Here is a 19428-nt window from a genome sequence, read left to right as displayed (position 1 = left end):
CGCGGGGTGCAGCCCTGGGGTGCGGATGGGGGGCGGGGGCCGGGGCCGGATTCGAGACGCGGGGTGCTTGGCCGCCGGGGAGCCGGGCGGGGACCCGGGCCGGGGTGGGCGGTGCTGCTGGGGCGCGGAGGGGCCGGCGGCGCCCGTGCTGCGCGGTGGCAGCCCCCGCCCCCAGGGCTGGACCCTGCTCCGAGGCCCACCCAGCACGCCGCGTCGTTCCTCTCTCCTCTAGTTAAAGATCAGGTTTGTTTTTCTGCTGTGGAAAACTTGGGACCCAGAAATGCCCTAAGAAGGACATATTGTGGATAGCCTCCCCTGGGCTATCCCCCAGCCAGCTCGAGCTTAGGGTGCGCCCTGCGCCCCCACCATGACCTTGTACGAGCCACGTCCTTGCCAGAGCCCTGCTCTGCAGGGGGGGCCGAGGCTGCCTGGGTGCCAGCCTTCAGGGACCCTGTCACCTCTGCCTTGGGTGGTCTGAACCTGGCCCACATCACAGTCCCAGATCTTCCGGGCCCACCCTATGACCGCAATGCCCTCCAGACAGCCCTGGTCAGAGTCGTTCAGGGGCCAGGGCCGGAGGGTCCCTGCCAGGGTGGTGTCCTTGGCCCAGGCCCCAGCTGGCCTCAGCCCCCTGCGGGGAGAAGTAGGGAGAAGGGTGGAAGCTGGAAAACAGGCAGGTTACACGTCCGTCTGTGCCCTCCCTGCCCGCCTCAGGCCTCAGGGGTGTGGTGCTCGGCCCAGCTCTGGGCCAGCGGGGAGCTGAAGGGTCTGAGGGTCACCAGCATGCAGGAGGTGGGGTGGCTCTGACCTCCCAGCCCTGAGGGAAGGCCTTGACCCGCTGCAGGGGTGGCCCAGGAGCAGCAGATGGAAGGGAGAGGGGTTCTGGCAGGTTCCCGGTGGTCTGAGCTCTTAGTATCACCATAGATTCTGAGCCTGTGTCCCCGCCTGTGAAACACCCTCCTGGGTCAATGGTGCAGGCTCAGATCATTATGTCATTACTGTCCCCTGAGCAACCCTCCCCTCCCCAAATGGCTCCACCAGGAGCTGGGGTGGGGTGGGGTGAGGTGGGGGAGCAGCTGCGTGGGACCCACTGATGACTAAGGCCTGCCCTGCCCAGGGGCTCACTCACGCACAGGGGGTCAGGGACTGCCCCTGAAGGAAGCGCCAAGTGCCTGCCTAAGAAAAGGACCTAGGGGTCAGTCAGAGCCAGCCAGGCGGGGATCGTGTTCTGGGAGAAAGGCCACCACGGGAAGGCCCAGAGCCCGGAGGCGGTCTGGCAGGGGAGTGGGCATTGTCTGGCCCCCCCACCGTCCCGCAGGCCCCTGGAGCAATCACTCTGAAGCCGCGGGTCCACCTCCGGGTCCAGTGCTGGCTCCAGCCTGCCCTCCTCCTGCTGTTCCCCCAGGACCCCCACCCAGCCTGGGTGGTTGGGGCCCTCTTGGAACTGAAAGCCCACCCAAGCCCTGCTCAGTACCACCTCGGGCGTTTGCCCGGCCAGCAGAAGGCGCGGACCTTGTCCGGCGACCACACCCCCAGCTCCGCAGCCCCTCACCCACTGTTTCTTTGCTTTCCTGTTTTTCCCTTTGAACAAATCTGACGGAAACAGACGTGGTGGCAGGGACAAGTGGGCCTGAGGCCCAACCCCTTCACTCTGCTCCAGGGCCGCCCCAGTTCCCCCTGCTCCTCCGTGGCCGCTGAGGCTCCCAGCCTGTGTTGGAGCTCTCGGGGGTCCTCCTGCTGCAGCCCCTCCCGGGGTAGCCGGCCCCTCCAGAGTAGGTGCCAGGAAGCAGGAGGTGAGGACCCTGCCTCTCCAGGAAGAACCATAAAAATGACCACAGCTTCTTGGGCTGGGCCCAGAGGCCCCTGCCCAGAACTCGGTGGGGAGCTGGTGGCCCCATTTTTCGGGACAGCCCACAGCCCCCAGCTAACCAGGACTCAGAAAAAACCAGGGCTGGAGCTGCTGGCCTGCCCACGGCTGGGGGCGCATGTGGCCAGTGGGCAGTGGTGCCTCCTCTGCAGGCAGGCTGGCCTGAAGCCCCGAGCCCTCTGCTCTGCTGTCCCTTGCACAGGACAGTGTCTGGTAACCTTGTCCCCTCAGCTGGCAGCTCCTTGACAGCAGCCTGCAAACCCTGGGATTTGCCTGGGAGGGGGGTGGGGAAGGGAGGTGGTGCCCCTGGAACCCCCGCTTGGGGGATGCGTGGGACACAGCTGCCAGGCTCTGGGGCCCTCACACCCTGTGATTCCACTTGTCAGCTGCGAAAAGCACAGAAGCAGTTCCCTGTCATCCTGAACATCGGGGATGGAGCCTCTAGCAGTGAGGCCAGGGGCTTCGATCTTATCTATTCTTTATCGTGGTAAATCATAACAATACAAAACAGACCATCTCAGCCACGTTTAGGTGCCAACTCAGTGGCATTTGGTGCAGTCACACTGTTGTGTGGCCACCATCTCGATCATCTCCAGGACTTTCTCATCTCCCCAAACTGACCCTCTGTCCCCATTAAACACTCCCACCCCCTCCCCAGCCCCCGCCCCCACCAGCTACTTCCTGTCTCTCTCTTTTTTTTTTTTTTTTTAAAGATTTTTATTGGGGAATTGGGGGGATGGGAACAGTGCTGGGGAATTGGGGAAAGGGGAACAGACAAGTTGCTGTCGTTTTGTTCTTCAGTCTAGTTGTGGAGGATGTTGCTTCACTGGCCCAAGTTGGCACCATCATTGCGCTCTTCTCTGGCGAGGCAGATCAGTCGCCGGCTTCTGGATGGCCGCTCACTGCGGCTGCTGGCCGCTCACGCTGGCTGCTGGCCGCTCACGCTGGCTGCTGGCTACACACGGTAGCCCATGGCAATCCACTGCCACAGGGACTGCAGCCCACGCCGTTGCCAGCGACTCATGGCAGCCCAGCTCCAGGTTGAGCTGTTGTTCAGCATCTTAGCTGTAGAGGGCAGTGTCACTGGCCCTCATATGTGGGATCCGAACCGGGGCCCTCTGGCATCCCAAGCGAGTTCTTAGCCATCGTGCCACTCGGCCGGCCCCTTCCTGTCTCTCTTGATCTGACTCCTCTGGGGACCTCCTGTGAGGGGGTGGCGGGGTTCCTACAGGATCCGTCCTTCTGTGACTGGCCCATTTCACTGAGCACAGTGTCCCCAGGGTCCATCCACGTGGTAGCTGGTGTCATGACCTCCTTCCTTTTCAGGGCTGAGTGACACTCCCTGTGTGGAGGGACCCCGTTTGGTTTATCCGGTCCTCTGTTGATGGACACGGGGTTGTGTCCCCACTCGGCAATATGCTGCTGTGTGCGTGTGAGGCCGTGTCTCTCTCAGGCTCGAGGGCCGACTGCGGCCGGGCCCTGCCCTCTGCTCCAGCAGCCTCCAAGCCCCATGCTCCCTGCTGGCCCCAGTCCAGCCGGAACCTTCCACTCGTTGGAGGACAGTGTGCGTGGGTGGAGATCCTCCAGCCTGACCCTGTGTAGAGGTTACATGTCATTATGAAATGAGGGCAAGACAGAAGGGAATTTGCAAAAAATGTCTTTATTCAGCAAAAGAAAGAGTTGCCTACCCTGTAGCCCCTCATTTTGAAATTGATTCTTACCTGCCCATGTATTTAAACGTCTGGGAGCCACCAGGCCAACGCCCCCACCTGGGAGTGGGTGCACTGACGCAGGCGAGAGACCGTGTCTGGACTCTGGGGCAGGGCGGCTGGGTGCTGGCTGGGAGGGGCTGGCAGGAAGGCTGGGTTCTGTGGAAGGGGGCACATGCACCCCAAATGTGGCATTTCCTCACATCCCTCTTCCCCCAGCAGGGCCGGCTCCCGGGCCTCAGGGTCAAGTACGTCTTCCTGGTCTGGCTGGGCGTCTTTGTGGGCGGCTGGCTGGCGTATGTGCACTACGCATCCTATGTGGAGCTGTGCCGCGGGCACGTCTGCCAGGTGGTCATTGTAAGTGTCCCCTTGGGCTGGGCTTGTGGGCTGACATGGGGCACCTTTGTGCCCAGTGCTGTGCAGTCTCAGAGGTGCCAGCAGGGTGGATTGAAGATGGATCCAACTGCGTGGTGCTTGGCCGGCTCTGGCTGGGCTCTGGCTGTCTCAGTGGAGACTGGGGCTGGTGGAAGGGGGCAGGGCTGTGGGGAGGCTGGGGATGGACAGACGGGGCAGACTCCAGAGATGTTTGGGAGGGAGACTGGAACAGGCAAACGTTGGTGTCCTTGGGGGCCCCTGCTGGGGACAGGTTCCCCAAAGGAGGTGGCAGGGCGTGGTCCTCAGAGCCTCCTGCCTGGGGACAGGCAGGAGTCACTGCTCACAGCCTCTAGAGCGGGGATGTGCAGGTGCTCGTTTAAGTGCATGGGCCCGTGTTCATGGGTGTGTGTGCTCACACGTGTGCGTGTGCTGACGTGTTGAGTGTGCGTGATGTGCCTTGTGAGATGTGTGTGCATGTGCTCATGCATGTGTGCGTGTGGCTCGGAGGGTGCGGGTGTGAAGAGCCTGCACACCTAGTTGACTCACTGCTTCTGTTGACGCCTTGTGACTGGCTGGAGGGAGAGGTCGTGCCAGCCTGAGGGCCCGCTGGGAAACCCCAGGCTTCCCCATCTCATCTGCCACCCTGCCTGGCCTTCTTGACAGCTGGTGTCCAGGGTTCGGAAGCCTCCATTCATTCTCCTTGGGGATGGGTCCGTCTGTAGCAGCAGGAACTCCTTGGGGCTCGAAGGGGGAGCCGTGGTTATGGACTCAGGGAGACCCCAGGCTTTGAACTCGCCTCAGCTTGCCCCACCCCGGCCGGCTGGCCTGAAGTTTCTGTCCCTCTTTAAGATGAGGAGGGGCACCTGTCCTGGGTGCTGGGTGGTAACTGAGGACAGCAGGGAAGGGCTCAAGCCGGCCTGCTGTGGCCGGGGTCCCATGGGTGCCGAGTTTGGGAAAGTCTAGAGGTGGGGGTGGGGAGGGACATGGGGTCTGGAGTGGGGAGAGCCCACGTGACTGGACTTTCCAAGGGCCGGGTGGCGTCTGGTTCTCTGACTGTTGGCTGAGTATCTCCCGGGGGCCCGGCCAGCACTGAGGACGCACCCGCCCACCTCCTGAGGGCTACCAGTGAGCTCAGCGAGGTTGCACTGCTCATCCAAGCTCACACAGCAAGGCAGGCAGGAGCAGGGGTCACGGGTCGGGTGTCGACAGTCTCCGGGGGCCTGGCCCGGTGCTGCACATTGAGGCCCCACCACGGGAAACAGGCTGGGAGGTGAGGCGACTCACCTGGAGCCTGATGGGCTGCAGGAAGCCCCGAGGACGCTGGACACACTGCCCACCTCAGCTTCTGCGGAAGCCCCCTCCACAGTCCCGCTGGCTGGGGCCTCGGCCTGAGCAGAGCAGCCCGCCACCCAGGGTTTGGGGGGCAGGGCTGAGCCCTTGCGGTGGAGGGCCTCTCCACAGGGCGGTGGGACGAGGGTGTAGTTCTTAGCTTTCCTTTTGTCTTGATGAACGGCTGTCATTTTCATGACGTCACCGCAGATGCCCCCTTCACGGTTCACAGCTGAGTCCAGAGCTCAGCCTCTTTGTTCGTCCCCGCCCCAAGGCCCTGGAGGCCCGGGCTCTGCCCCCACCCCACTTGGGTGGTGCTGTGCTGTCCCTCCCTTGCATCTCTCCTCCAAGCCTGGCTCCACTGAGGGCCTGGGCTCCATGGCAACGGCGATGCACACCCAGGAATTCACCCACACTCCCCCCAAAGGGAAGGGCTGGAGTCTGTCACCTCCCTGCCACCCATCTCTTCCTGCTAGGGTGGGCCCAGACCCCTGGGACTCAGGGGGCTGCAAGGGAAGGGGCGGCAGCCACACCCGCTTCCTGCTGAGAGCTTCTCCTGGGCCTCTGGCTAATGAGGTGGCCCGGGCGTAGGCCCAGGGGACAGACAGCCCTGGTAAGGGCCGGGCGGGGCCTCCACATCTCGGGGGACAGGGTGAGCTGCCAGGTCCCGTCACCCAGCTGGCAAGCGCCCTCTCAGCAGCTGAAGCTTGGTGCCCGCTGCACTGTCACTTGTGGGGGTGGGGCTGCACCGTTGTCACGGCCCCGCTGGTCCTGCCTCTGCTCATAAGGGCCTGCGGGATGCAGACAGACCCGACCCAGACCCGGAAACACGCTCACAAGCGGTCATGCCGAGAAGCGGTCATGCCGAGAAGCTTGGCGTCTCGTAGGCCAGTGGGGACAAGTGGGAGGGGCTGGCGGCTTCCAGACGGCACTGAGCGGAAGGCCCCCGCCAGCTGGGCAGGTGCCCGGCTGTGTCTTCAGCAGTCTGGGGGCCCTGTGTCAAGTGCTGTGGCCTAAGAACCAGGGAGCCACTGGCACATGGGGTGGGGCCTGGGCCTGCCCACCCAGGGGCTGCGACACCTAAAGAATGGGGCCCGGAGGCCCCTCTGGGGGAGGGCTCAGCCCGAGTCCCCACTTCCCCAGGCCACTTCCTGGCGTCCCTTTCCTCTCCTCAGTGTGACCAGTACCGGAAGGGCATCATCTCGGGTTCCATCTGCCAGGACCTGTGCACGCTGCACAAGGTGGAGTGGAGGACCTGCCTTTCCTCCCTCCCAGGCCAGCAGGTACGTGGGGTCCGGCGCGCAGAGGCCCAGCGGCAGCGGGAGGGGCACATCTACATGGACGACCCCTGTGGCTCCGTCCAGGTGTACAGTGGGCTCTGGCAGGGCAAGGAGGTGACCATCAAGTGTGGCATCGAGGCGAGTCTCAACTCCAAGGCCGGCTTGGACGCGGCCCCCCGGCGGGAGCTGGTGCTGTTTGACAAGCCCACTCGGGGCACCTCGATTAAAGAGTTCCGGGAGATGACCCTCAGCTACCTCAAGGTCAGTTGGCTCTCCTGGGGGCTGTGTCCAGTTCACGCCCAGTTCATGTACAGGGCATGAGGCAGGCCAGGTAGGTGCCATACGGGCCAGCCAGGCTTCGAGAGCAACCCCCAGCTCCAAGCAGACCCTTGCTCAGGGAGAGCCTACTAGGCAGGGCAGACCCTGCTCCCCAGGGGCATCAGTGGGGGACAGCAGGGGACCCATGGGGGGGCGGGGGCAACAGGAGTGGGGTGGGAGCACATGAGAAGTGACCACCTAGCAGGCTCTCACCTGTGCTCAGGTGCCCACCCCCAGGCTGTCTGAGCACTCGTGGAGACACAGGGACAGTCTCTGGGAGCAGCTCCAGGAGAGATGTGGGGTGGTCAGGGCAGGCTTCCAGGAGGTGGTGAGGGGGCCTCCTGCGTCCTTGGTTGTCTCCTCCATCTGTGCGGTTGAAGGCTGGGCTCCCCTCTGTGCAGCCTGCTCCACCGGTACCCAAGGGCCTGGGAGGAGGCACCAAGGCTTCCTGCCAACTCAGACACGCACGACTCTGAGACAACAGTCTCCCTCTCTTTTGGTCCCAAATGTCAGGCGAACCTGGGCGACCTGCCCTCCCTGCCTGCGCTGGTTGGACAGGTCCTGCTCATGGCCGACTTCAACAAGGACAGCAGGGTGTCGCTGGCCGAGGCCAAGTCGGTGTGGGCCCTGCTGCAGCGGCACGAGTTCCTGCTGCTGCTGTCCCTGCAGGAGAAGGAGCACGCGTCTCGGCTGCTGGGCTACTGCGGGGACCTGTACATCACCGAGGGCGCCCCCCACCGCTCCTGGCACGGGGCCGCGCTCCCGCCCCTCCTGCGCCCGCTGCTGCCCCCCGCCCTGCACACAGCCCTGCAGCAGTGGCTGGGGCCTGCGTGGCCCTGGCGGGCCAAGATCGCCATCGGCCTGCTGGAGTTCGTGGAAGAGCTCTTCCACGGCTCTTACGGGACCTTCTACATGTGCGAGACCACGCTGGCCAACGTGGGCTACACGGCCAAGTACGACTTCAAGATGGCCGACCTGCAGCAGGTGGCGCCTGAGGCCGCCGTGCGCCGCTTCCTGCAGGGCCGCCACTGCGAGCACAGCGCCGACTGCACCTACGGTCGCGACTGCAGGGCGCCCTGCGACAAGCTCATGAGGCAGTGCAAGGGCGACCTCATCCAGCCCAACCTGGCCAAGGTGTGTGAGCTGCTGCGGGACTACCTGCTGCCCGGCGCCCCCGCCGACCTGCGTGAGGAGCTGGGCACGCAGCTGCGCACATGCACCACGCTGAGCGGGCTGGCCAGCCAGGTGGAAGCTCACCACTCGCTGGTGCTGAGCCACCTGAAGACCCTGCTCTGGAAGAAGATCTCCAACACCAAGTACTCCTGACGGGCACCCCGGGTCCTACACCAAGGACTCCAGACGGGCGGCCTGGAGTCTGATGCCAAGGACTGCCGTCCCCTGTCAAGGGGCCGCCTGTGGCCCTAGAGAGCCACCCTTACCCTTGGGGCCGCCTCCATCTTCACCCGGCCACCAAAGGACAGGGCTGCTCCACCCAGGCCCAGCAGTCCTTACGATCTCCTGGCAACCAGAACTCGGGCAGGCTCTCGACCCCCCACTTCCCCTAGGGTGTCCCTCTCTTGAGCCCAACAACCCGGACAGATGGACCACTTGGCTGAAAGGGAGGACAGGAAGGGTGACCCACGCAGGCCAAGTCGGGTTTTGTTACTCTGAAGATGTGATGTAAATAAATAGCTTTTCTGTTGAGTCCTCGAGTTCCCCTCACTGCACTCTGGCCCCTGCTCTCCACCGTGCAGACCACACACCCAGCAGCTTGGGCATGAAATGGGGGCTGCCCTGGCCTTCAGCAGAGAAAATGCAGTGTGTGCTTCTCAGGGCCACATCCGCCGGACGCGGCCTCAGCGGGGGTCCAAAACCCTGCCTGACCCCTCAAACCCCTAGAGCCAGCCTGGGGGCAGGGTGATCAGCTGAGACGGGCTGGCGTGTGTGATGGGCGCCGGAGCTGGCCTTCAGCTTTGGTTTCTAAGTCCCTCGAGGGCAAGTCCCCGCCTGGATTAGGCATGACTGACCTGGGACCACAGGAAAGGTTCTAGCAACAAGCAGGAAAGCAGGTTCGGGGTTTGTCTTCGAAACACCTGTAACGCCTGCTGCTCAGAACACCACAGCCCCATCTAGGACGTCTTGATTTTCAGGAACCGCTGCATGTGAAATCCATTATCTGGGAAAGAGCCCAAATCTTTTCCCTGCCCTTCCCGGGCAGGAAGCCCTCCACCTAGGAGCCTGACACGCTTCCCCATGGGGCCCCCGTGCGCACGCGCACACACACCCCTCCCTCCTGTTCCAGCCTCGAGTCATCAGACTGAGGAAAAGGCACGTCAGGACACTTTATTCAGGACCAGTTCAGTCTCATTTTGCCAACTCCTTGAAGAAAAATGCATCAAACAAATCCTTCCAACTCAGTTTTTTTGCTTAAAACACGTTCCAAAATTTCAACCACAATACTCACCTTCTCAGTACTAACGCTTACACCGCATCCTAAATACATCAAAATAACTTTTTCCCAGCTAGATTTTTTTCCCCTTGTGGAGAGAACATAATCCAAATGCAGTAAAACCTAGTTTAGGACTGCGGGCTCTGGGCAGTTAGAAGACTCCGCATGCTGAGTATTAAGCTGACCTCACATGGGCTTGAACTGCACAGATCCACTTACACATGGATTTTTTTCAAGAGGAAATTGTTTTCTGAATTTGCAACAATTTGAAAGAACACACACACTGTGTAGCCTAGAAACACTGGAAAAATGAAAAAATTACGTGTCACAAGTATATAGAATTACGTAGATACTGGTCTATCTTGTGACCGCAGTTCTTGCACTCATTGTTCAGTGCAGAACCGTAACTGAGTAACACCAGGGGACCCACCAGTGCTCCCATGAAGTCAACATTACAAGGAAATGTACTGTGGTGAGGTCTGCAGCTGCGGTCCCCGTTTCAAGGTCAATGAATCCAGCTGAACGAACATAAACCTGTGAAGCCGCTGCTGCAGCCCGCCAGCAGGCATGCAAGCCTTGCACTTCACTAACTACCCTTTTATCTCATGTTGCAAAGGCAGCTTTCATGTGACAACGTAAAGCAAAAGGAAGGTGAAGGATCTAAAGCTTGAGATTTTAACGCCTGCAAAGGATGGTCTGATAATTTTAGAGGTTTGGCTTAAGTCAAGGTAACAGACAAGCAGGTTCTGCTGACCGAGGCCAAAGACGAGCTCCCAGCAGACACCAGTAAGATCTACCCGAATAGGTTTGTAAGGCAGAGAAGTGAGCACCAGGGTTTAAGGCAGGGACAGGCTGTGTGCAAATGCGGTTGGGTTCCCGAGCCCGGCCCTCATCTGTACGGCTCTCCGAGCCCTGAAGAGGAAACACCAGTACGAGAGCCCTTTTCTGGGCTGGTGCCATTGATGCTCTGTCCCAGGCAGGAAGCACCTGGCCAGCAAGAGGCTGCCTTTTAAAGGCCTTATGATGTTGGCAGTGCCCCTAGCCCCTCAGAACCCACGAGTCAACACCAAGGCAGCAGAGCAGGCTACCTGCCCCGACACTGTCTCCAGATCAGGGGTCCCAGGGACCTGTAAGGCTCTTTACACATGGTCTCCATGTAAATCTGGAGGGCTACACCACTGTAGTCGCCATTGCTGTGAAATTACAATGCATTTGGAGGGGGATTAACAACAATGTGTCTTTTACCGTAATGTTTTTTTGATAAACATTCACTGTATTATTTAATCACACCTCGTATGTCCAGTTACACCACACATGCCCCGCCCAACTTAGGCCCCCGCCACCCGAAACAGCAATACCAACCTCCTCCCTTCCTCAACTCGAAGACCTCCGCGACCACAGCCACTTAGTGGGCAGTAAGTAACCCTGCCAGTTCATAAGTTTGTCAGCCATGACGTCGTGTCGTCATAACCCAAGCAGCCTTCAGATCCTTTGCGTGGAGCATCTGCACGACTTGAACGGAAGCAGACAGCCCGCCCCCACAGGCCTAAGGTGAGCGATCCGTAAAATCAAAGTCCGTTTTCGTATGCTTTGTAACTGCCTCCAGAGAATTACATCACCACACAGAATGCCTCCCAACTGGAAACTGTGTCAGCCGATCGCCACCGGTAAGTTTTATAAAACTGGGAGTTCCCAACAGTGCACGGGTAAGACCAGCACACACCGTGAACACGAATAAGCACGTACGCGTGGGTGTGTAGGCCAGGCTGCTGCGAAGCAGTTGTGGCTGCTTCCTTGTCAATGCACGGACCCTTAACGCTTGTAAATAAACACAGCTCACTTTATTGTAACAGTACACACTATGTGACACATGCCACACTCATAAAACGTGTTAGTGGACTGGTATGTCATCGGTGAAACTTCCGGACAGATTGGCTAATAGTAAACTCACAGCTGAGCACACAGGGCTGCTTTCAACACCAACAGCCTGACCAGCATGAATTTATGAGCCTGCAGGTGCTCCATGGGAGGACGCCTCTCAGGGCCTCACCTGTTCCCGCTGACAGGCCTGGCCATCTTTGTGAGGAGCGGGCAGCGTCCTCCTGGTTCTCCTTCCTCCAGAACTGAGATGCCGCCTGGTCTCATCTGGCAGATGCCCATCTGCAGAGAGAACACCAGTCAGTCCCGAGTGGCCCACCAGCAGCCCACCCGCTGCTCCCTACAGTCCTCACCTGGTCCAGCGCCTTACCTTGGCACGGAGACCTCAGGACAGACAGCAAGGCAGACGGACGGCTTCTGGAATGCAAGGACAAAGGACATGGCCGCTGGAAGACGCCTCAGCCCTCTTCTCAACACTCCATTCACCACCCAGTTTCTGGCGGAATTCACACAAGTCAAGAGTAACAGACCCAGGGGCCGGCCGAGTGGCGCTGTGGTTAAGAGCTGGCTTTGGGGCGCCAGAGGCCCCGGTTCGGATCCCACATATGAGGGCCAGTGACACTGCCCTCTACAGCTAAGATGCTGAACAACAGCTCAACCTGGAGCTGGGCTGCCATGAGTCGCCGGCGACGGCGTGGGCTGCAGTCCCTGTGGCAGTGGATTGCCATGGGCTACCGTGTGTGGCCAGTAGCCAGCGTGAGCGGCCAGCAGCCGCAGTGAGTGGCCGTCCAAAGCTGGCGACTGATCTGCCTCGCCCGGGAAGAGCACAATGATGGTGCCAACTTGGGCCAGTGAAGCCACGTCCTCCACAACTAGACTGAAGAACAAAACGACAGCAACTTGTCTGTTCCCCTTCCCCCAATAAAAAAAAAAAATCTAAAAAAAATAAAATAAAAAAATTTTTAAAAACTGTCAAATAAATGTGTGTATATACACACATATATATATATATATGTGTGTGTATGTATATATATATATATATATACATACACACACACACATACAAAAAAAAGAGTAACAAACCCAGCCTCATCAAAGTTCAAAGACCAAAAAGAAAGCCCAGCTCTAAGAAAACAACCTTCTGACTGAAGCGAGGCTCTACTGTTACCAATGAAGGTAGTCACCGAGCAGGCTACCCAGCGACGTCCTCCGGTACCAGGCCCACTAACTGCCTGCAGCGTCACCTCACCCTGCAGACAAGCCACATCTGGGCAAACACCAGCAGCTGCTCAGCAGTAGCAAGAGCAGCCGGAAGTTCAAGGACACTGTTCTCGTAACAAATGCGCTCCCTCCCAAAACTTGAAGGGCCACCTGGATAAAGGACAAACCGACACTTGACCCTGCCAGCCTGCGGCGAGCACTGGACACACTGTGGTGGGCAGGTCCCGCCCTGCCCTGTGCTCACCTGGCAGTCCCCTCCATATCAGGGCTGGCCAGCGTGACCAGTGATGATGTCCTTCCCCAGGCGGGGTCACGCTGGCTCTGGGGACAGCCAGCCGACCTGTTCTGAGGACCCTCGGCTCTCTTTGGAGAGACCCCCACAGAGCTGTCTCAAGGCACCAAGTTTCTGGGCCATTTGTTACTTGGCATCAAGTACCCAGCACACCATCTAACAGGTGACGTGACCGAGGCCAGCCCACAGGCTACCCTGCCCTCACCAAAACATGGATGCTTTGCCATCACCCAGCTCTGCTTAACGAGGGCAAGGCACTCACTAGCATCGAAAAACGGCCAACATACTACTGAACCCCCTCACCCCTCAAGGGACAACCGCCCATGCCCCACAACACAGCACAAATCCTGCACACAGGTGCCACAGCAGAGTGCAGACAACAGAAGAGCCGAGTCAAGCCTCCCCCAAGAGCATCACCTGGGGGCAGCACAGGACATGGGCACGACACCCCACCTTGGCTGGCAGGGTGGACCCCTTCCCAAGTCAAGGACTCACCCTCATTTTCCAGGTGGCCAACCAGCTCCAGCTAGCCAATGACCCCCGACACCTCCCTCCCAAACGAGGGAAATTCCATGCTCCGTCCTCAGCCAGCCGCCCCCCGCCCCCACTTACCATCCTGAAGGGACAGCCTGTACATCGTCTGTTCCACTGACCGGCTGCTGGGCCCCAAGCTGGGCCCACGCCCTTGCTGCGCCCTCAGGATCTGAGAAACGGAAGACGGTGAGCCCAGGCCAATCTCTCCTGCTTTGACCGATGACACCCTGAACATACTTCAGGGAACCCAATCTGTGGAACCCCAAGCTGCACCGAAAGTGGTTTTCCGATGCAATTCTACAGCAGGGCTTGTCCACCTCAGCACTACCAACATTTGGGGCCCCGTCTGTTCCCTGTAGGACATGGGCAGCACCCCTCATTCCTGCCCATATGTTGTCCCCAGACAGTGCCCTGGGAGGGGCACACAAATTTCTCCCTGGGCGAGAGCCACTCATCTATAGCTTTTGTTCAACCCTCACACTAAACACTTTAGGAAATAAATGCAAAATGTCTTACTATATTTTAAAAAATACAAAACCAGGGAGTTTCTTACCTTGAACAGCTGGCCCGAGATCTTGGCTGGCTCTAAGGGCCGAGCTCTCCACCTGCAAGGGGACAAGGACAGCCTGGTTACACCTGCCACCCCAGTGGGGTTACCAAGAATGGCCCCTCCATCCCCAGTGCCCTGGTCTGGGCGGTCACTTACAAGGTTACGGTCGGCCTACTGAGGGCCTCTACACGGGCCCTAACTTCGGTCCCCTCAATAGGGCCAATGCCCGGAGTGACCCTCGGCACGCCTCCCAGTCCCTGAACTGATCAAACCTCGCCTGCTACTCGAAGATGCTCTGCTTGTCTCAAGGGTCCCTAGAGAACGGGTGTTCACGGGTGAGATGCATCCCGACCCCCACGCCCTACAGGGAGTTATGACGGGGACAGGGCCCTGCCATTCGTACCAGCCCAGCAGCTCTGAGCCGGCGATGCAAGTCACACGTGCCCAAGGACTGCTGAAAAGCCCCTCCTGACTTACAGAATGCCCCTTTCCAGGAGGGAGGCCCTCTCCCAGTTAATCCCACTGCACCTCGTTTGCCTTGTGTACACACACACACGCTCATTTAATCCTCAGAACACGCCTCATTTCACGTATGCAGAAAAGGAAAATGTTTAGGGTCTCACCCGGAGTTCCCAATGTCAAGCCTGAACACAGTTCTGGCTACAAGTGCACGTGGAACAAATGCTACCTTGCAGGCGGCACGAAGGAATGTTAGGCTACAAACCATTCTCAGGGCTCACTGTTCTGAGCACTGAGTGTAGAAATAGCCACTTCCTCTTTGCCCCGAAGTACAGGTGCAGCACGGCAGCTGCGTCCGTGGTGCTGGCAGTCCAGCATCTGCAGGGCAGCCGTTCCCACCCAGCACAGAGTCTGGGGTCCAAGTACTACACTTTATCCGCCCCCCCCGCCCCCCATTCAGTGTTTAAATGTTTAAAACTCCTGAAGCTGCTACTGACCAGGGAGTCCTCTATCTTTTCCACCATCACCTTCATATCCCCAACGAGCAGCCCAATATGGACACCAGAGAGCTACTAGTGAGGTGCTGACCAACAGATTGGAGCCCACAAAACAAGAGGGGAAATTGGCGACACAGGAAACCAGCAAAGCCCTGGCATTTTAAAACCCCCACCCGCTGGGGAAAGCTAGCACAGTGGCCTGCAGAGCTGTCTGTGACGTTCAAATCCTGCGACTGAGGTTCCTGTCTGCACAGCCCATACATTTGTTTGAAGAGACTGGGCTGCTAGCCACGGATACTTTGTAACACTTAAATCTCCCTAAAGTAATCTGCACGATCTGATCGTGAAGTGACATTCAGCTTACCCAGGAAGGAAAATTTTGGTGCCACCCTCCCTTTTTGTCACCCAACGTGACAGGTAAGGAACAGAGATCTTCAGCAAATCGGCCCGGAACCTACTCACCTTTTCTGCTCATGACGGAACCAGTGGCCCGGTCCTACCTCCTGCTGTCGAACGCATGGCCACCTCGTGACCTGAGGCCAGCCGAGAGCTAGGAAAGAATTAAAGGAGCTTTTACTCCATAGGCTTCAGGTTACCAGGACGCACCAACAGCCCAATGCGCTCTGCCAAGTGTCAGACTATTAACCATCCAGACGTTCACGGGCCAGAACGCTGAGCGTAGGCCAGTCTCTCTTCTCTCTGCCGCCTAATGACACAAATGTGACACAGCAGCCACATCTGCAACGCCTCTAGGGGCAGTGCATATGGAAGACGAAATAATTCACGCTTTTATTCCCTCACCCTGTGGATGCAAGAGCCACGAGTCCCAACAGTCGCCAGGAAGGGCTGAATTTGCAAGTCATTCCTCAGGGGCGAACCTGCTATCACCCCAAACCCCAGAAGGCCCTTCCAGGCACTTAAGTTTCCAGGAGGCAAACTTTCCAGAGCAAAAAAGAAACCCACACGTTATAAGAAACACAAGCAGCACTCAGCCCCTGGAACCCACCGCACACAGCAGACGGCCACCTGTCCCCACCAGCCACCTCGCTGAGTGTCGGAGCAGCAGTCACACCCACTGTGCAACTCGGAAACCGCTTAATTCTGCACAGAACCCAGTTAGCAGCGAGTCAACCCGCCTTTTAAAATAAAAACAGGTTACTAAAAATATAAACTTACTTCCTCAACGTCCGTTAGGGGCGGGAAAAGCCGTGCGGATGACGGGGGCGGGGGCCACGTTTCTCCAACGACCAGATTCCCCCGCTCCACTGTCGCCAGCCCGCCCGACTTCCCGACGTTTCGCAGCTGGAACGATGCAGCGAACAGGAGAGAGACGGCGCCCTTACCTCCCGGCCGCCATCGCCCCGTCTCCTCCCGAGGGCGCGTCCCTCCCGGAGGCTGCGGGTCAGCAGCGCCTCCTCCCGCCCGCCCAGCAAGGCCCGGGTGCAGCGCGGCGGCGGGGCGAGGCGGGCTGCAGCCGCCCGGGCCACGACACCGAGGGCGCGCGGAGCCGCCATCAGCACCGCCGCCCGGAAAGAACGGCGGAGCGCGCGACGCGCCTTTTATACGGAGGACGGCGGCCCGCGAGGGTCAAGCCGCGCCCGCCCCGAGGCCGCCGCCCTCGCCGCAGCGCCCTCTAGCGGGCCTTCCCTTCGCTGGCGCCCGGGCTCCCTGGACGCAGCCAGGCCCAAGCGGCCGCGACTCCCACCCTCGGCCCGCGTCTGCGGCTGGGTCCGATGAGGGCGAGCCCCGCGCAGCCATGGGTCCTCCTCTTGTAGGGTGAGACCCTGCAAAATGGGGATCCCAGTGGGACCTACCTCCCGTGAAGGCGGGGCTGCATGAGTCAACCTACGCAGAGCGCTTAGAACAGTGCCAGGCACATAAGCACTCGACGATGTCTTCTGTAGTCACTGTCGCCCACCGTATGTTGGGCCCTGAAGCTGGGGCCACCTCTTTGTTCCCGCAGAAAAGCCTCTCCCTCTCTGGGGAGCCCCGGTTGAGCTGTTCCTCCTGCCTGCTGGAACGCCCCTGTGTCTCTGCCTCCCCCACCCCAACCCCACTGGGCCTGAGGCCCTGCCAAAGGCTGGACCTTCCCACCCATGAGCCCCTCAGGACGCTCCCCAGAGGGAGCTCTGCTTCACCCACTCAGCCTGTTCTCCACAGCCACAGGCGAAGACCAGGAGGGCTCTGGTGCTGGAGCTGGCTCGAGCTGCAGAGTGTGTGATAGAGCTGACTCCAGCTCTGGAGTTGGTGTTGGACCTGGTGCTGGCACTGACTCTGGAGCACTGGATCTGGAGCTGGTGCTACTCAAGCTGGAGCTGACTCTGGAGCCGGCCCTGGCTCTAGTTCTAGAGCTGGCACTGGACTGGGAGCTAGAGCTGGTGCTAGAGCTGGCTCTGGCTCTGGAGTTGTCTTTAGAGCTGGAGCTGGAGCTGGAGCTGGTGATAGAGCTGCAAGAAGACAAAAGTTCAGCAACACGCCTGTCTTTCCAAGACAGAAAACATTCCACTGCCTCCTAGAGAAGTCTCAGGCCAGGAGGTCTTCCACAAATGCAGTCCACCAGATGGCGGGCTGAGGCAAGCCTTTCCTCCTGGCCCAAAGCCAGCCTCTGGGGGCTCCTCCCTGTGTGTCCCCGATCCCGCCCATTCTCCTCACCCTCCAGCTCAGCCTCAGTGAGTTCCATGTGCTCCAGCTGAGCCAGGAGGAGGTGGGCGCGGCGCTCCAGGTCGGAGCCGGGCATGTTGAGCTGCACGTAGGCCACCAGCTGCTTGAGGCAGGGAAAGTCCGGGGGCTGGCAGAAGTCCTCTGAGTACTGGTCCAGCCAGGTGCCCAGGATGGAGGAGATGGCACTGGGGGAGGCAGGTGGGCAGGCAGCAGTCAGAGGCCCAGCCTCTCCTCCATGTGGCCCTCCCATGACACCCCTGCAGGGGCTGGGCTCTGGGCCCGTCTCTGCCCAGCCAGAGGCCAGTGCACCCAAGCCCACCCTCACTTGGCTGTCCAGGCAGGGGCTGGCAGTGTCTCCAGGGGACACCATCAATGGTGTGACCACCTCTCCCTCCTCAGGAAAGACTGACACAGTCCTGCTGTCCCCCGGCCCCTCCCTACTGGAATGTGAGCTCCAGGAGGGCACAGACTGGCACAGTCAGTGCTGCAGAAACGAGAGGGAGGAGGGGACAAGCAGGGTGTGTCCTCCTGCCAGCCTTCACAGGGCCCTGTGGCACCGCATCCGCAGCTCATGCACCACGTGCTGCCCGAGTCTCTGTGACCACACGCGGCTCTCACCTCCCCTCTGACACTGTTCCTGGGAACAGCGCAGCTGGGCTCGGAGGACCGAGGTGGGGCTGATGTGTGAGCAGGCGGCTCTCAAGCCTCCTGTCCTGGGTGCCCGGACTGGGGCGGGGGCGAGCAGGGCTGGGATGGGCTGTGGGGGACGGCTTCTCTCCAGGGCCGGCTCTGAGCCCCCAGCCTCCCCTCTGTTCCCTGGGGACCCGGGGCCCGATCCACAGATCTCTGACCCTTTCCTCCTGCAGGAGAGGCCCCCAGACCTCAGGCCTCCAGCGGGAATCACAAGATGTGTGGGAGCCAGGGTTCTGCCCCCAGTGCCCACCCTCAGCCCCCAAACGCCCCACCGTGGAGACAAGAGGCCCTCCCATCAGACCCAAGGTCCACTCACTTTTTCAGTTGGTCCTGGGGTCCGCCGTCCTCGTGGGAATAAGGGAGGATGCATCCATATCTAGAGGAGGCCGTGAGGGCGTCACATCTACCGTACCTGCTATGATGTCTGGTGTTATTGGCTGACTCCCCAACTAAGATGGAGGCCGGGAGGGCGTCACACCTACGATCCCCGCTATAATGTCTGGTGGGACTGGCTGACCCCCAACTAGAATGGAGGCCAGGAGGGCAGGGACTTTTCTCTGCTCTTGTCACTCAATTATGCCAAATGCCGGAAAAGTGCCTGCACACAGAAAGGGCTTCAAATACATTCATGGAATGAACGAACCCCAACTGGCACCCTACAGATATCGGGGTGAGCCTGGGACCACTCAGCCAGCCCCCAGGGATCTGGCTACGCATGGAGGGGACCCCCAGACAGAATCTGGAACCTCTATTCAAATGGGAGGGCAGTTTTACCCAAGGGCACAGGACAGTGAGGCCTGGGGCAGAGAGCAGCTGGGTGGGGGGAGGGAAGGCAAAAGTGAGGACCAGCACAGCCCTGGGCAGCCCTTCCCACAGGCCAGGCCCCGGGCAGCACTCTCCCCAGAGTCCTGACTACCCTGGGGGTTGGCCCTCTCAGCACCCCCGTTTTCACACGAGCAAACTGAAGCTCAGAGAGGTGAAGTGACACCCCTGAGACATACAGAGCGGGTGGGTGGGGAGCCAAGGCTGTGGGGGAGGGGTGATCACCTTTTGAACAGCAGGTCCAGGACCTGCTGGGTGGTGGTGAAGGTTCGGTAGGTGCACAGGAAGATGGTGACATAGGAGAGGTCGCTGCTCTGGAAGGCAGGCACCAGGTGCTCCACCAGCTTCTCCAGCGTGCCTGCCTTTACGGTCTGCACCTTGCAGGTCTCATACAGGTTCAGGGCCGCCTCATTTTCACACTGGGGCTCATTCTCAAAGGAGGGACAGTTCAGAAAACATAACAGTACAGAAACATGCAGTCTGTTGGTTTGGAT

General features: G+C 59.8%; 1 protein-coding gene and 1 long non-coding RNA gene across 3 annotated transcripts; one reads left to right on the top strand and one right to left on the bottom strand.

Annotated features, from left to right (window-relative positions):
• Nucleotides 1-3074: 3074 nt before the first annotated feature.
• On the top strand, nt 3075-8583 carry DIPK1B (divergent protein kinase domain 1B). Of its 2 annotated transcripts, XM_019639877.1 has the most exons (4): nt 3075-3933; nt 6456-6563; nt 6645-6821; nt 7392-8583. In XM_019639877.1, exons 1-4 carry the CDS (start codon nt 3490-3492, stop codon nt 8202-8204), a joined length of 1542 nt encoding a protein of 513 aa, XP_019495422.1. In that variant the 5' UTR covers nt 3075-3489; the 3' UTR covers nt 8205-8583. The 2 variants fall into 2 exon arrangements, with proteins under 2 accessions (XP_019495422.1, XP_019495414.1); XM_019639869.1 differs by having other exon boundaries at nt 3392-3933; nt 6456-6821; nt 7392-8582.
• A 2566-nt stretch (nt 8584-11149) lies between these two features.
• LOC109381335 (uncharacterized) lies at nt 11150-16288 on the bottom strand. Its single transcript, XR_002123700.1, has 6 exons — nt 15935-16288; nt 15221-15308; nt 13806-13857; nt 13331-13421; nt 11576-11622; nt 11150-11487 (listed from the first exon to the last, which is right to left on the bottom strand). It is a non-coding gene; the product is annotated as an uncharacterized LOC109381335 (long non-coding RNA).
• Between the last annotated feature and the right edge of the window lie 3140 nt (nt 16289-19428).

The sequence above is a fragment of the Hipposideros armiger genome, unplaced genomic scaffold (assembly GCF_001890085.2).
Source record: "Hipposideros armiger isolate ML-2016 unplaced genomic scaffold, ASM189008v1 scaffold_3, whole genome shotgun sequence".
Taxonomy (NCBI): Eukaryota; Metazoa; Chordata; class Mammalia; order Chiroptera; family Hipposideridae; genus Hipposideros; species Hipposideros armiger.
Note: the sequence above shows the minus strand (reverse complement) of the source record. Positions and strands in the feature narration are given on the sequence as shown.